Genomic DNA, 17,789 nt, shown 5'->3' with positions numbered 1-17,789 from the left:
CAAATCATTAAGTCTCCTTTAGTCCTTTATGGAAGCACACACTGTACGCAACAACAGAAACCGACCGCTGTGTTCAGACTTCCGAGTGAACAACCCCATCGGTCCTCCAGGGAGAAAGCCACCCCTCATTAAGCAGACTTCCTTTTTATGCACTTGTGTGTTTTTTTATTTTGCATACCTCAAGCTGGCATCAAGAAGCATTTAATCATGTGCACTTCCTCTCGTCCAATTTAAACACCCCAGGAGTTTCCAGCTTATGTGCGCGCGAGCCCGGTGCACTTCACCAACGGGAGCCCGCGGACCTGCAGGAACTCTGTGCCCAACATCATTAGCCCAGACGGTGGCAGAGGGGTCGCCAGACGGAGGTGCGACCTTATTTTGTCTTTTGTTTTGAGAATTTATTGATGTTACGTCTCCAGTTTGTCTTTCTTTCTTTTCTCTTCTGGTTTCTGTCACATAAGAAATTTAAATATAACTCAAAAAGCTTTTTACTTCAGTATTAAAGTTCGGCTTTATATTGTCTCACCTTCCTTCGCTGTTCCCGATGTGCCTGCAGATCTGACTCTTCATCTTCTTTATTTTACTTTTTTGTGTCCCCATCTCACCTCCAACACCACGCTCTGTGCCTCTGTGCCTCCCTCTCCTTCCTCCCATTCCTCACCGGTGTGCCATACAATAGGCGGGGGCTGGCACCCACAGGGACATTTCTATGTGCCTGCCGCTGGGCCAGCAGGCAGACGAGTGTGTGTGTGGGAGTGTGTGTATATGTGTGTGTGTGTGTTTTGATGTGTTCAGTGACCCTGCCACTCTGTCTACCTGCGACATTCTGCCTCCACAGTCCGTTCCCAGGGGGCACGTCCTCACAGAAAGATACGGACACACACATCACCTCCATCTCCCCGTGACATTTTGAGTTTTTCTTGTCGAGGTTTTGATTTCTTTTTTTGTGCTCTGTTTGGAATCACAAAAGCCAGGTTACATCTATTTTTTTTAGCACTTTTTTCGTGGACAAAGACTTCTGCTTCAACCTTCCTTTAAAAATTGTGTTTGTTCTTTAACCTTTGTTTTAAACTTCTGCCTTTCGGTAGACAAGTCCTGGATGAAATGCTGTGACTGCTGCATCGATTATCTTCTTATAATCTGACATTTTCTATCTCTGTTTGTCTTTTTCCCTCCCTGGCTGCCCTTTGGTGGGACTCGTGCTGAATTTTCGGTGAGTGAAACCTCTGAAGTCTAATGAAACAAAAAACCTCAACCTATCTCTCTTTGCTGAAAGCCACAGTGACCATCTCTCTCTGTCTCTCAGCCCCCGCAGCTACCCTGCAGTGAACCGCTACTCCTCGTCCTCTCTGTCATCTCAAGCCTCCAACGAAGTCAGTAACATCACAGGGCAGTCGGAGAGTTCGGATGAAGTCTTCAACATGCAGGTAATCTCTTCCCCTCTTATTCACATACCTCTTTTTCCTGCCCATAAAGGCTCTTAAGGCAGCAGAGCCCACATCCCAACATGTTCATTGCCCTCTTGCTCCCTACTTTTCAGATTTCACTTGCAATTCCTTTTTAATCCCCCTCACTCCATCCCTCTTCTCCTGTGAACCTTTTTGCTCTGTAGTCCTCTGCCTCATCCAGCCAAGGAAATTGTCATGATTACATCAAATAAAGACACGGTGCTTTGTGTGCTCGCCCAGGAAGCTCGCTGGAGTTGGGCACTAATCTAAAGTAGATTTGGCCAATTCAGAAAGCTGCCGACAACTCCTGGCAAGCTGTCTGGCACACCTGGCAGGAAGCAGAGAGAAGCGGTTGTTGCTGATCTGACTGAACCTATTACAATACGGTTTTTTGAACATCGTAGCTTTTATTTGATAGATCAAGTACAATTTAGTGATGGTGATCCTGAAGACAAGTATTGTTCCAGAACAGTAGAGCTAAGACTTCAAACCCCACGATCCTGCAGACACATATTGATGGATTGTACATAGGATTATTTTATAGAGGGAGTGTTTTTTTTAAAAAAATGGCCACTGTGACCAAAGTCAGTGTCAACCATCTGCTCATATATATATATATATACACAAACAGATGGTTCAAATATCTGAGCACAATTAAGACAACATATTTGTAATATGGCAAGCTGTGCATAAAACCAGCCTGAGTTTTTGACAAACCACTTGAAATTTTTGGAAGAATTACATCGACATTTTGGGATATGTAATATGTTTATTATACCCCACAAGTCCCAGCACAGTAAATATGAATCTGTCACCAGCAGTCGTTTAGCTCGGCCCGGTCGTCATCCTGAAGTTGCCAGGCAACAGGTGGACACTCTAGGAAGTCTCTGCCGCTGGCCAACAATAATCCAGCACATAACTCCCCTAAAACCACAATATACTGTTTTGGCTTTTGTAAAGATTTGGCAAACAAGATATGAAATGTTATTTAGTTTGCTTTAAAAAGTGGATTTTGTTAGCTGTAGACAAGCTAACTGTTTCACCTTGTTTCCTGTTTTTATGCTTAGCTAAGCTCCAGGCTAATGATTCAAATGGACAACAAGAGCAAGTACTGTATTTCTCAAAATCTCGGACTATTCCTTTAAATGAAATCTGCGATAAACATAACATGAAAAGTTAACTAGCATTTTGAGCATTTAACCATCACTTACCAGAGGAACATAAGCCTAGTTACTTTCTTCTTCCCAGTTTTATACTTCCACATGTGATAGTTTCTTAGCCCCGCAGTATTTTACTACTTTTGGAGCAAAAGAAAAGCAGAAGTACAGTTCTGTGGAAGTTAAAGCTACCTTAGAGGCGTGGAGTTAAAAATATCTGACTTTGAAGCGTCAGAAAAGACACTGTCTCCAAACACTCAGATTTTGCCTTTTTTATTACATCAGAAAAGGTTGTGAATTTCTCAATACTGTGTTATAAAGTTTTTATTTTTTATATAGAAGGTTATTAAAGTGCATAATGTTCTGGTTTGGGATCGTGATGTAGTTTTCTTGTTGTCATCCCTCCTACAGCCCAGCCCGTCTACCTCAAGCCTCAGCTCCAACCATTCTGCCTCGCCCAATGTCACCAGCTCAGCCCCCTCCAGTGCCAGAGGTGAGACAGCCACTCATTTCACAGTGCTATCCACTGTAGGCTTTTAGCTGATATTTCAATCTCGAGTGACTCACACGGAGGAAGCAGACGGAGGTTCAGCTGGACAGACAGAACACGGGGACTTGCACCTTTGACCTCTCAGTGATGATGTTCTTTCAAACGACGACGGCGAGGTTAGCGAGGTTACACGACGGCTAGGGATACACGTAGGAGAGGGAGATGAGGTAAAAAAAAAAAAAAAAGGAGGAGGAGAAGGAACAATGCAGAGAGGCAGAAAAATAGAATACAAAATGAGCTGAGGTGAAAAATTAAATCTGCTGAGACGTAGAGACAAATGCGGTTGAGAATGCAAGACAGAGCGAGAGTAGGAGATGATTACAGCTCTATGGAGTATCCCTCTTGGACCTCAACACAATCTCCCGTCCAGGCCCGGGCCGAGCCTCCTTTACGGTGGAGTGTGAATATCTAATGCCCCCTCTGTCTGCCCCTCTTATCTCGCCGTGCTCAAATGTGCAAACGTGTTCCTGCCTGATCCACATCATAAAAAGTAAGAATATATGAAGACGTTTATGAGAGCGTATACACTCCCCTTTGGCAGGCCGCTGGCAGCGGGCGGCACCCTTATAAAAGTGGCCTCTGTCTACCCATAAAGCCTGGAGAGAATTATTGCGAGTGTGTTATCTGAATGAGAGCCAGCGATGGCTATCTCATGCTCATATGATAGCCCTCCAAGTGGTATCACATTCGCTAATGGATCGAGAACTACACAGTGGCTAACAGAAGATGAGGGGAAGTGCTGTGAAAATGATGCGAGAGAGGATTTGCGTGTGTGTTACATATGTTTCTGTGTCAAGGTTTAGCATGTCTAGTGTGATTGTCCAGCTCTCTGAGGAGGTGAGGAGTGTGTGTGCTTGTGCGTGTGTGTGGGCAGGGGGCAGGCCATTTATCATGTTGTGGAGTCAGCGAGGCTGAAAGAATGGTGGAGAGGCTTGGAGGGAGAAAGAGAGATTGGCCTTTCCTGATTGCCAGTATTTGTGGGTAATAGCCTAACACCTTGCTGCGATTTGGTCCCTTATGTGTTGCCTACGCTCTCCTGTGTGTGTTTGTGAGCGTGTGTGTGTCACTGCTCTCATATCTCACACTGTCCTTTCCAGGTTCACCCCAGATGGCAGAGAAACACAAGCATTCCAGAGAAAATGCCTGTCTGTCTCCACGAGAGAGACCGGTCAGCGCCATCTTTCCCAACCCCCTGGACCCTGCACAGGTTAGCACACACACACACACCTACATTGCCAACAGTGGACTCTCATTCTAAATCGACCAAGTGTGGACCTCCGTTTGTGGTCATTTTGAAAAAACCTGCAACGGTTAACACACACACACACACACACACTCATACACACACTAAGGTATGGGTGATATAACCAGAATGAATGTCACAGTAAAGCCATTTATAGAATCTGGCTTTACCTTATGTTCAAGCATAGAATTCATTTTAACTGTCAAGCCAATGCAACTTTGCATCTTAATGTGATTGTAGGTCGCCCTTTTAAAGTTAAAACAAAAGGATGTTCGCAGGCAAAGAGAAAAGTGGGTGAAAAAATAGAAAGTTTTTGACCTTTTAGTGACCAAAACATGAGAATGTTTTTTGAAAGAGAACAAAAGAAGACAGTTAAGCCAGCAATAGAAGCACATATTTAAACCCTTTTCGAGGGACGTGATACTGGAAAATCTTCAAATTTGCCAACTCAAATGAACATGTTAATGTTCCATGTCTCCATGTAGCCTGTTAGCATTCCCAAATAATCCCAATAGACTTCCGAAGTGAGAGGAGCTATTAATGTTGTGGTAAAAGTCCCATTCCTTTTCCCTGTAGTATAAATTGTGAGGTTACTCACAGTTGAAGCAACTCCACAGCTTAAACGTGCTTGATACTCTCCCAGTTGATTCATCAGCTAGAAAATATCTGGTATTTTGGTAAACAGCTAAATGTACACCACTGTGTACAAAAGCACTTAAAAGAAGTGAACCATGACTCCCAATTGGCAAGAAACATCCAATCACCAGCTTCGGTGGAAGCTAAAGATTGCAGTGTTAAGAAAGCTGTGAACACATTTATCAACTATGACCCTAACTGCAGTTCACGACAGCCCTTCTTCTCCATAGCAACGGTGGCCAAGGCTCATTTTTTTGTTTTTAGAGCTGTTTGTCTCGCCCATTGACTGTATAACAGTCTGAAAAGTGAAGTCTGAAAAGTTCCTTAAACCTGAATTACTTTTTGAATTACTAACGACGTGCAAGGGGTATAAGTCAGATTTTATGTAAGCTTATGAGAAAATGACCCTACTTCTCAGTTGATTTATTACCTCTGTAAACAGTTTCCTAATGAGTTTATGGTCTCAATCGCTAGTTTTAAGTCTTCTTCAATACAGCATGATGGTCTTTTTTTTATAAATTATGGTCCCATATAGATTAAATAGATGATAAAGCAGGGTGTGCTTTACAGCATGGCTACCTTGTGATTGAGAAGTCGCTACTGCGCCATGTCCTCGGGATATCCTCCCCAGCTCAACCCTCTTGTCCGAATATGGTCACTTCTGGCTTCAAAAACACAAAGATGGCAACGGTCATAATTGCCAAATTGAGGCTTCAAAGAAAACACTTCAGCTCCATCTTTGCAACTCCACACTGTGAGCAGATGGACATACCCACTATTTTTTACTTAGGATCAAAGAGAAACACTATTTCTTTCTCTCATTTGCGCTCTACCAGATGGTTGCATTCTTTTTCCTCACTTGACTCCACCTGTCTTGCAAGTGTTACAGATTAAGACTAAATATATATCTTCTTTGACACGTTTGATTCTTACAGGCATGTTTGCCCAATACAGAAAACAAGGTCAACCTATGTATTGTACAACACATCACAATGGACGACTTCTGTTCTCCCGCACAACGGCATGTTCCACATGTAGCTGAGGAATGCAGTTTCTCAGAAGCAGCCGATACTGATATTTAATTAAAGTCAGACGGTCGAGCTCAGAAGAAAAAAAAAAAAAACATTCCAGTACAGCAAGCTAATGTTACAAGACCCAACGAGAACAACATGATATTGCAGTTTCCCCGTGTAGCTGAAGGGCAGCACGTAACGCAGTCACACACTCCATCCTCGGTGACAAAGCCACTGTAATAGAAAACTAATGTGTTTGTTTTTCACGGCGCTTTCATCTCTTACAGGCGGTGCTGATGCTAGTGGCACTGCTCACCCTGTTTCTGTTGACTGAAAAGAATCATTCAAGTCTACAGATTCTTATAATTATTTCCAATTGGGCAGCAGTTAAGGACTCGCTATTAGTCGCTAATGGAGTATTGATTATAAGTAACATTGATCACTTGTAGAATTCACTGTAATTAGAGAAGCCAGGTCAGAAAAAAGCCATCTCGTTCCTATATTTTTAAAAGATGGAGGGAAGAGCGCTCACTCACTTCTACAAATATCACGCCGGACATAAAGGTCATCGCACGTTCAACACTCTTTCTCTCCGTCTGTGTCTGTTGCTCTGTCTGTCTGTTCTATTGAATTTGTTAGCGATAGATTTCACACCTTGATATTTATTTTTGCCATCCAACATTCAATTATTCCCCGGTGCGCTAAAGCTGGCATTTACCTGTGTCAAAGCGCAGACACTGTTTCACGCTGCATGTTCTTGACAGGTCTTTTTTTTTTCCTTCTGTGTACAGAGAGCTCCTTCTCATCAGATAGGCGACAACACTTTACCGAGGAGCGACCCCAACCTCTCGGCGCCAGACAAAGGTAAAAACATTACATCCAGTATGTTTTGTTGCATCCCTCACATCCTTCCTCGTAATAAACTCTCACCACAGGGAGTCCCCCCCTCCAGCAGTAATAATGCCAACATATTAAAACTCTTTTTATTATTCCAAGGTACGTGTTTAATATTATTTTTATTGCCTCATGTGCTCCTTATTGTTATTTAAAAGAGCATTTATCCCCCAGCATTTTTCTGTTAACTTTAATTCCTGCAGAATTTCTGAACAAAAGCTCACTTCAGTGGAGCACAATAATCCCGCAGCAGTAACATCTTAGCTATTACTCTCGGCTGCTTACTGTCCAGACATCCTGTGTGTGTGTGTGTGTGTGTCAGTTTGACCACAGAGTGACTGGAGGCATCTGTTTTCACGCAGCTGCTTCAGGAAGCTCCCCGGGATGAATACGCACACACACGTCTCTGAACCAGACACACTGTCTAGATTAAAACGTTTCATCTCCTCTTACCCTGAAAGAGTAATGAAATGGCAGCTACTATCCCCTGTGACACTGATGGACGTGTGTGACATTCATATGCATGAACGCATAGCTAATAGTGAAGCCTCCTGGTTGTCATTTTGCTCAGTATAGTCAAGGGAAGATGCATCTTTCTTGCATTTTCTGGGAAAAAAATATTCCCATGAATTAAGAATGAAAGCTGATAATCATGTGTAATTAACAAAAACTTAAAGGGGCACTGTGTAGCTTTGGAGAAGAAACTGAAACTCAGAATTTTGATAATAAAAATATTAATGAGGTAATAATGCTTTTTTTCCCCCATAACTGAATAAACAAGCTGTTCTCAGAGGAAAATAAGGTCACTAGAACACTGTTTGAAGCTAGAAAGGTGGCAGGGTCCGCCACATATAAACAAAGTAAAACAGTATGAAACTGTGTCGTCTTTTTAAGATCAGTTTGTTTATTCAGTCATGAAAACGAAGACACTTTGTTTATTTCTTTTGTTTAGGTAATGACATTTCCTCCCTTAAACTACATAGTGCACCTTTTAAAGTTTTACAGAATCTAACAGCCGGTATAAAATGAGCCACTTTCTGAGAACTTTGTGGAACAATTAGGGAGCATAGCGGATGAGACACCTTAAAAATAAAGAGCGAGGAGTGTGGATGTAAAAGCTTTCTTGTGACGCCCACACAAACACGCACGCCTTCCCATGCGAGTCGAGTGTGCTCTGTAAATAATGCAGCGGTAGATAGATGAACTTCCACAATATGGTGACTTGACACCTTCACGCGCACGACAATGACGAAAAGGTGCCAAGATCTGCGTGAAACCTGCGATGCTGTAAAGGTGTTGTTTGTCGCATCTTGTGCTGCAAACCTTAAATTAAAACTCCAGATACCAAATATAGAGTGTTGTTGAAATATGACTCCAGTCTGCTGTGAAATGAAAACAGCCTTTTGAAGCCTGTTTAGAAGATGTTGTCCAAAGGCATCAGGAGACCACGACTTTATAAACTGTGACCTGAGCAATCAACCAGACTGTGATTTCAATTATAGTGTCTGATTACATTCTATTTTTACAGAAATGTCTGCTCTTAAGTAGCTGGGAAGTACTTAATTAATCTCTCATTGGGGGCATTTAATAAAGTACTTTGTAGCTACTTCAAGTGCAGACATTTCTGTAGCTACTTAAGAGCTTAAAGTTTGATTGAATGTGACCTACAAACCCGAAGACTAAACAAGGACCAGCTGAGATTTCTCCCAAAAGTTGTCAGTTAATTTAAGTGTATTTCTTTTTTATAGTGTGATGCTGTTGATAATATTTTTCTTATTTAATATTAGCCTGTTTTCACATCAAGTGTGCAAGTGTGGCATTGCACAGAACAATTATTTCCTCTCTTGACAAGTACAACACTAAAGCTTAATCAAAAGTAGCCTTAAAAACAAAAAATCATGATTAAGAACCAAATAATATTAAAATGTGGACCCATAGAAACATGAACTAATTTTGGTTTTAAGGGAATGTCAGTGACCTGCATGATATTGTACACTCCTAATTGGTAAAAAAAAAGAAATATATCCTCCACCGCCCACAAGTATTTCTTCTGAGGTTTGTTTAGCTGCTTGACCTTATGTCATGTCTCTGCCAGTTATGTTGGCAAATGTTCCTGTTTCTCAGAAGGAACAAAGAAAAAACATTTATGGAGCACGATCATCTTCACTCCCACTGAAAAGGGCAAGAGAGACAGGAAAAGAGGAAAGTAACAACAGTGATGCATCAATGCAAGATTGAGACAAGCCTCAGACGTAAAAAAAACCCACAATGATTACAAATGCTCAACAAAAAATAGAGTCAGACTAGAATTGGTTTACCTTAAGGGTCCCATATAGTAGATAATGAGGTCTTTTTATTCTAAAAACACTCAATCCAGCAAGAAATGGAGGCTTAATAGAGGTGCTGCAGCCGTGGACAATGAGAAAAAATTATGCATTTTTTTAAGATTAAAGCAACATTTTCTAGTAAGCACCCAAAATAAAAGTGTGAATGTGGCGCTCCATCTCCCCCATTCCATTGCATTCACATTACAACACCGCTAGCTAACATTAGCTAGCCAGCATTAGTATGTAGAACTCCACAAACTACAAAGACTATTGATCGCTGACAAAACAGATACCTCGTGATTCCAATGGCGTTATAATATTGGCTGACAAACGTTGGTAGAAACACATTTGGAGGGAAACCATACATTACAATCAACCGATCAATGTTAAAAGGTCCAGTGCGTAAGATATAGTGGCATCTAGCTGATTCCAACCAACTGAATATCCCTCCTATCGCAGTCGCCCTCCAAAAGTGTAGAACTAAAAGTGGCCGCGAAAACTTAAAAGGCCCTTCCTACAGCCATTCTGGGTTACAGTAGAAACATTGTTGACTCCCTCCTGTAGACATAAGGTCTCATTATACATTCATGAAAACATAATTATGTCTATTTCTGCCAGTAGATCTGCCAAAATCCTACACACTGGACCTTTATTTTGTTCCCAGTTTTCATATCATCCATCAGAAATGTTCATGATTCCACTGTGTTCTCCATGTTGTCTTGTGTTATCTCATAACCTGTTGAGTGACTTGTGATGTCTCTGTGTACTGTAAGTGAGAGCCACACCCAGTAGCTGGAGCCTTGACAGTGTCAAAGAGGGCGCTCCATCCTTCTCTGACTCTGTCGGCAAATTGCTAGCCCCTCCCGTACCTCCTAGGCCGCCGTACTCAGGTAAACAGGCCGATCGTGGTGAATTCCCTGACAGGAATGGTACTAATTTTCCACCTCGGCTATTGACACTTTCTCCTCCTCCTCCTCTTCCTCCTCCTACTGTGACATTTTTCCATCTGAGGCTCTCCAGCTGACTGTCGCCTGGCTTGCTGCTGCCTGATATCATCTACATACATGAGCCACATTTTACTAACTGGTTTGAAATGCTGATATTTCCTTGAGTGTGAAAATCTTTGCAGACTTTGAGGGCTGACATTGATCGCAAATGAAATTCCAGTCAATTCCTGGATTTTTTTCCTGTTTTTTTTTTTTCCTTCCGGCCCTCCTGAGAAATGCACGTCATTACATCTCTACAACGTTTTTTTCTCCGGCATCAGCTCTGACTGTGTTTTACTTATTTACAGATTCAACAGACTTGACTTATTCCCCAGTGCTTCCTGATATATATTGCACTGCCCAGCAGCGTAATAAGCAGATGGAGGTTTTTTCTTTCTCCTCTCCACTTTTTGTGCCCTCATTGCATAAAACAGCTGTCGGATGTAGAAACAGCTTAAGGCAGCCTAAAGGACCTGCAGAACATCGGCGCTTATTTGACTCATTGATGCTTTAAGCCACTGGCCCCCTCTCAGCTCTCTGTGTGTATGTTTGCATGACTCATGCTGTGTCATCACGGTGAATGGGAAAAAAGTGTCCCCTAATTTGAATTTGCCCTCTTTTCTTCTCATCCGTTTGTCAGCAGGCTCCTCGGCTAAAAACATGAGGTCACAGTCCCCCGTCTCTGCCTCCAGATCGCCGCAAAAGGTTGGTTCTGTTTCTGTCACTTCCCTTTGTTTCTTTAGTTTCTCTTTCGTTTTTCCCCGACACATCCCAACCTTGCTTAGCGACAGCCTCGGGGGCCTTTATCCTGCACTGCTACCATCTTACCGGCCGGCTCCAGGGTCTTTATCCTACTCTGTGTCAACCAGAGGCCTGGTAGCTTTGTATTACTGTTCACTGAAGCTGCTAAGTGCTCCACTGCTGCTGATTTTCGAGTTTTTATGACACGGCTCTCCCCAACGAGGACCCAAAATGGGACTGGCTGGAGGGCATTCATCGTAGACGCCAACTGGTGTCTGTTGTGTTAGATTCAAGCTCCGTTAGGATGTCACCTGGACTGCTTGCCAAAAATATGCAAAACCAGATGGAGTTATTTGACTACACTACACATGGCTGTCAGTTTAAGGTCCCATATTGTAGAAAGCAAGATTTCCTGTCTTTTTTGTTTATAAAGCAGCTTTTGTGATACTGTGAAAGTATCGAAACGTTTTATCCATGGAGAAAAGCTCAGAAACTGTGCCTTTAAACGAGCCGTCAGGACTTCTGTAAAGTTGTCTGCTCAGGCCTGTGGAAGCCGACCAATCAGAGCAAACTGGGTTTTTCAGGTGCTGGGGCCTCAAAGAAAACAGGCACCCACTGGCAGAGGGTGAATAGAGGTGCTGCAGCATTAGAGAGGCGACCTAAACAAATCATTTTTTTATCCCATTTTGTATTTTGCCATGAATTACAAGTATCTCCCGCAGGCAGCCCCATAGTGGCCACAGCAGATTGCTGTTGACATGATCCTTTTTAAATCTAAAATACAAAATACAAAACAAATAAGAGCATTCATTCTTTCAAGACCTTCAGCTTCTGCCTAATCACGTTATACGTTCGTGATGATGCCATAACCTATTGTTATGTCATGTCATGGCCTCAAAAACGAGCGGTGGCACCAAGGATTTGCCCTGAAATGGCCGCAGGAAATCTGTGTTTACATGATCCTGTTTAAATCGATCCAAAATAAAAAACAAACGCTAGAGCATTTATTATTTTCGGAAAACTGTAGTCTTTTGCCATATCACCTTGTATGCACGTGATGAACATTGCAAAACATGGTGACAAAGCACACTGGTGCACATGAGCAGGTTGATAGTTGTCCAAGATAGATTGAGAGAAATGGTAGTTTTGAGTGTAATCTGTAGGTTTAGAGGGTATTTTGTAGTTGTGAGCCTACTGAGCATGTGTTCATTTCTCTACATTTAGAAATCTTTTGGATCAATTTTGTTTTTATTTAGTAAAATTTGTTGAAAAAAATGTCAGATTTCTATATTTTCATTAATTTATGACATAATTTAAATACTTTAATCATTTATAATTGTTATAATTGACCTAAATAACCTTTAGGCTGAGGCTGTACAGATTTCAGGGATATGAAGCATTTGAAGATACTTCCAGAAATTACATCGCAATAAGCAAAAATACCAATAGAGGCACTGGCAGATCATTTCAAAGGGTTAAAACATCATTTTTCAACTCGACATTGTCTCGTTTAACACTTGCAGAAACTTATAACTGAAACCTTGTCGGCTAGCTCAAAAAACTGTCTAACTCTCCCTTTGCGTAGCTGAAGCTGTCAATATGGCCAGTCGTGATTTTCACCGTTTTCAGACTTTTCTGTGCCGAGGTGACGGCCATGTTGGTTTACATCTTCACAACAAAATGCACCTTCTAAGTTTATACACATCATATGTGTAATTCATGGCACAATTCAAAATGGATAAAAAAAAAGAAACCGTTTCAGACAGCATGAGAAAAAAAATGAGATTTTCTTTTAACATTAAAGCAAACAAACCTATTCTAGCAGACACCCAACATAAAAGCATGAACCAGAAAATGAGCATAATATGGCACATTTAATTTCAATTTCAAAGACTGTTTGTTATGTTTTCATTTTTGCCTGATTCTGTGAGACCTGAACTAAATGTTCCCATCTCTCAACTGAAATGTGTGAAAACATATTTCTGTAAATCTCTGACCTCAAGTGTTTTCATGTTTATCCACAGTTAAACTGATTACTCTCACTTTGTCTGCGAGCCCTCATTTATTGTTAATGAACCTCTCAGTAGATAATGGCAGACTGCAGAAGCATCAGAGGTCCAGGGAAGGTTAGCGAAGCGCAGAGCGAGCTCTTAATGAGGGTAAAAAACTTGTTTTGAAACTCCGGTGATCTGAAGCTCATCTCTTGCTAACTGTTCTTCGTCTTTGTGGGCTTGTCACGAGCAACGGCGCTAAGCTCCCAGCTTTGTTGTGGGTGCGATGTCTCCTTACATGTGACAGCTACCAAGAATGCGATTGTTTGTGCGTGTCAGTGTGGTCTGTGTGTGTGCGAGTAGGAGAGAGTGAGAGAACAACTCGGCAAACCAAAGTGTGAGTGACAGCTTGGCGCCCAGCGTGCTCCGTCAATCACATCCGCGCGTGCGGTTAGGCGTGTGCGCGTCGCCGCGCTTGTGTGCGTGTTTGCGAGAGTGTGCCGCGTGCAGTGGAAGAAGCCTGGAGCAAAGTACCGAGCTGCCCATCACGGCGCAGCCACACGCAGCTCCTCTGCAGACCTCTAGCAGGCCCCATTATCTGGCACATGAGTGCACACACGCCAAACACACATCAGTTAGTGCAGCCAGGGGCCCATTACCAGACCACAAACCCCAGGACAGTAGTGAACCTGCAGAAAACACATGGTGCCAGACTGACAGGGCTGCACTTACTCATCTCCAGAGGTAGAAATGATATTTACTGGTAGCCTCTCTCTGGAAACCAGGGCCAGGAGTATAAACTGCTTGTCAGCACTGTATTAAAAACCAAATTTCATCACGCTCGCCCCAGATGTAGAAAGGTCTGTCCAGTCTTGCATGTCAAATGGATACCTCTCTTTCTGCGCGCCCTGTAGCATAAAACGATACAACCTTACTGATCAATTGTGTATACTTCACTAGATCCAATTAAATTTTAGCAGATATAACGGCAGCATGGTGTAATTGCTTAGAAAAACATTTTGTTGAGTGACCGGATTTTTTTTTTTGAGTGGGGGAAGTGCAGCATATTGTGTTTTTTCATCTCGTTGCACAGGGCCGGTTGATAGAGTGGAAAAACCTGGCCCTCTCAATCTGCTCACTGGCTCTCCATTTCATTTCTTTTCTTAAAGTATTAATCATCGCTGTATGGCTGCGTCAGCACACATGTTGGAGAGAGCAGCCTGGAGGATGCACACAATATGGTTGCGTGATCGTCATAAGTGGCTCACCATATTTTAAACTCAAAATTGGCAAAGATAATAACATACTGTGTTAAGTTTTTTTATTTTTCATTTGTTGTGAACCACTGTTCCACACAGCTCAGATTTAGATTTGGATAAGACTAGAGTGAAGAAGAGTGTGTGATTTCCTGTCATTCTTTCTCTCTATCTAGACCACAGTGCCACCCTTCACCCCGTCACCCACCGAGTGCCAGTCCACCAGCCTGGTCTCCAACTCCCCCGTCCTCTCCGGCAGCTACAGCAGCGGCATCTCCTCCCTCAGCCGCTGCAGCGTGTCGGAAGCTTCGGGCACCGAGCTGCCTGCCGGCGACCACCTGCCCCACCCGCTCCCTCCCCCCACCACCTTACCGAACTCCGTCTCCAGCAGCTCGGACGAGCCAATCCGCAGAGAGAACAAGACCCCGCCCCCCTATAGCGTATACGAGAGGAACAACCCTCGCAGGCCCGTGCCGCTGCCCCACAGCCTCTCCATCCCCCCACAGACGGACCCCCCGGCCCTGCCGCCCAAGCCCCACCAGCTCCGCACGGGCAGCATGAAGCTGGAGGGAACCTCCGACCCTCGAGTCCCCAGACCGAGACCTCTGCCCAGGAAGGTGTCCCAGCTATAGGAGCTGGTTCGGGTCCAGGTCTGGAGCTTGATGAAACACACTGGCGTATTTTGCACTTTTCTACTGGGCACTCACTTGTTTAGGTTTTTTTTTGTGATCTTCAGTTTGGCATTCCTGACCTACAGTCTAATAAAAGACACAGGCCTATAGATTAACAGGCAGTCAAAAAAAATAACTGAAGAAACTAAAGAAAGTTTCTTTTTGTATTTGCTAGAGGGCATTGCATCGACTTTGACTCGGTCATTCCGCACTTTTAGCTCTAGTACGTACAGTAGGTCACCAACGGTCAGTCGCAGCAGCATATGTTTACCAGAACAGTCTAGAAAAACACAGTTTTGATAGATGTAATAATCTGAAATATATGTATATTGGTATATATGAGAATTGTTTTTGCCTTAAGTATTGGAAACAGAGTCTTTTATCCGTGAGTCTTGCACGTTTTCTTTTTTTAAAAACAACTCTGTACATTTGTAAACTGTATGGCTATAAAGGTGCTAGAGGCCTCGAGTATGCATTTCAGTGAAGTGTAGTAGACAAGGTTGTGTTCCCATAGTCATATCCACACAAGCAATGGCACAAAAAACTAACAAAAATGTATAATGATCGAATGAAAAATGCTGTTATACCTGCATTTTTAGTTTAGTGGAGTTTAGTGAAGGTAACTTCGGCACAGCAGTTCTGAGGCTTATTTTAACTTTATACAGTATGTAAATCAGAAAGCTAGAGAGGTTTTCAGTGGGGAGTTGCGACCTTAACAAACCACTCTACTGCCCTTCTCTCTCTAGAATTTCAAAACCAGCCTCTTACCTTTCACACTTAACCAAAAACTGCCCCGATTCACACTGAAATCATGAGCCAGGACCAAACACGCGGCCAAACGTTGGTGCAATTGCATGCTTAAAAGCTGGACTTTGACCATTGCCATTGATGTGAACATTTATGTGAACACACCCTCTCCCTCCTGCATGACAACAGATCTTTAGAGTGGGGGTTGCCAAGTATTGTGCCAAAGGAAAATGTACAATGTGCTGTAAAGACTTCTTTTGTTTTGTTTTTTTTAACTGGGACCTGGAATCAAGAAGCTTGGAAATGCTCAGCTGAAAAGACGTTTTTAAAGAAAGATTTTTTTTAAAGTGATTTTACCCAAAAGCTCCTAATTAAACTGTAATCTACTGATCAGACAAGCACAAACAAGATTTTATCATCCGTATTATGACCAGTACTGTTATCACGCACTCTCTATTTCACAATTCGATCAGAGTTTCGCTGTCAGCGCTCGAACCTAAAACACACGAGGACTGGCGCTCTTTTAAAAGAATATTTACAAACTAATCATTGTCAAATATTTGTACAGTTGAGATTTACTTTGTGTTTGATTATAAAAGATGGACGCGAGTTGACTCAGTCCAACCGCAACGCGTCGCTGCAGTGAAGTAAGTGTTCTGTGGCAGAAAGGTTTCACATTGTTTTGTAAAATAAGAGATTTTGGCATAAAATATTCATCAATCTTAAAATTCTGTGCAACATTTCTCTGGGGACGGAGGGGGGAAATTAGCTTTAGTATTGTTTGTATGTTTCATTTTTGTATGGTTAATTTACTTTTTGATTTGTTGTGAATCTTTGAGATTAAATATTCACATTAATCAGTACTTGAGAAAACCTGTAAATTATATGATGAGATTAATGTAAGTATGCCAAATATAAAATTTGTGTATTACAATTAATGTAAATATTGTGTTTTTAACAAAATGTAGCTATAACAATTTACAGCTTTGAATGTAATGTTGAAGCAGCAAATTATTATTATAAATGTTCAAACTTTTATGGTTTTGTGAGTGTAGAAAAACTAAGGTCATGCATAATGACACACCTAACACATTTACAAGTTCAATAAACTGCCCTATGTAATACAAATAAACTGACTGACAGATTTCTACGTTATGAGAGCTTGGAGATACGTGAGGTGGCACAGAATTCGTCATCTTTTATGTTGTATTCGGGTTTCATGGCGGCAAAACACTCACCGAGCTCTGCGGAGATCCAAGTTCATTGGCCATAATGGTGGGAAGCCAGCTAGGGATCATGTGGTTGGTCAACTCTATAAAAATGTGGACACAGTGTAAATCAGAAACAAACATAACATGGCTCTATACAGCTTGTCTGGCGTAATCCAAGTCTCCGCAAGCCCCGAGATACAAAAATGGATCCCAAAAGATGTTATTCACACCCTTTTTAAACCACAATCTTCGCTTAGCTAAAAGCGTTAGAGCTCACTCCATCTGAAGTAGGTGCACAAACTTTACCACGTGTCAAGGGGTGTGAATAACTTCTTTTCAAATCAGTGTGGGATCTTGGGGCTTCTGTAGAAATGTATTATGCCAGACCAGCTGTACAGAGACATTTTAGTCCCCATCTACTTCAGTTGTTCAGAGCATGCTTCAGCGCTGAAATTAATATTCACTTGACTTTCCATCAGCACGGGGGGGGGAGTCGATAATGACTGAATTGTCATTTGCCGGTGAACTTTAAAGTAAGAGAAAATTCTGGTGAGTCTATTTGGGGAGGACAGTGGTAGTGAATGCATGATTCAGGAATTGCGTCAGTGCCGTGAAAATGATTGCTTACGTCTTTGCTCTGAACATGGCAGGGATTCCACATGAGAGAAGGCTGCAACAAAGATGAAAGTTTGTTTGAATGTTGTTCTTTTGTTTTTCATACTAACAAGTGATTTTAAGTCCCTGCGTCTAGTATGAAGTGTATTTATTTTCAATAAACCCTTCAACAGTTCTGTATAACTCACTATGAAATATTTGGGGTATGAAAACAACCAAAATATGTGTATTTAGTGTTAACAGACTTTTTGTTTAGAAAATAGCAAATCAATTCTGTGTAATATTTAACATTTTGATATTTGA

General features: G+C 42.1%; 1 protein-coding gene across 1 annotated transcript in view; it reads left to right on the top strand.

The window, feature by feature from the left end:
- dock4b (dedicator of cytokinesis 4b) overlaps positions 1-16,786 on the top strand; it is a 127,976-nt gene extending 111,190 nt beyond the window's left edge. The window contains exons 45-52 of the mRNA XM_073481179.1: positions 244-365; positions 1,316-1,427; positions 3,017-3,098; positions 4,253-4,362; positions 6,839-6,911; positions 10,042-10,158; positions 10,895-10,959; positions 14,419-16,786. Coding sequence (XP_073337280.1) covers positions 244-365; positions 1,316-1,427; positions 3,017-3,098; positions 4,253-4,362; positions 6,839-6,911; positions 10,042-10,158; positions 10,895-10,959; positions 14,419-14,874 — 1,137 coding nt within the window. The 3' untranslated portion in view covers positions 14,875-16,786. The remainder of the gene's footprint in view (positions 1-243; positions 366-1,315; positions 1,428-3,016; positions 3,099-4,252; positions 4,363-6,838; positions 6,912-10,041; positions 10,159-10,894; positions 10,960-14,418) is intronic.
- The last annotated feature ends 1,003 nt before the right edge of the window (positions 16,787-17,789 follow it).

This window comes from Pagrus major, chromosome 14 (genome assembly GCF_040436345.1).
Source record: "Pagrus major chromosome 14, Pma_NU_1.0".
Classification (NCBI taxonomy): domain Eukaryota; kingdom Metazoa; phylum Chordata; class Actinopteri; order Spariformes; family Sparidae; genus Pagrus; species Pagrus major.
Note: the sequence above shows the minus strand (reverse complement) of the source record. Positions and strands in the feature narration are given on the sequence as shown.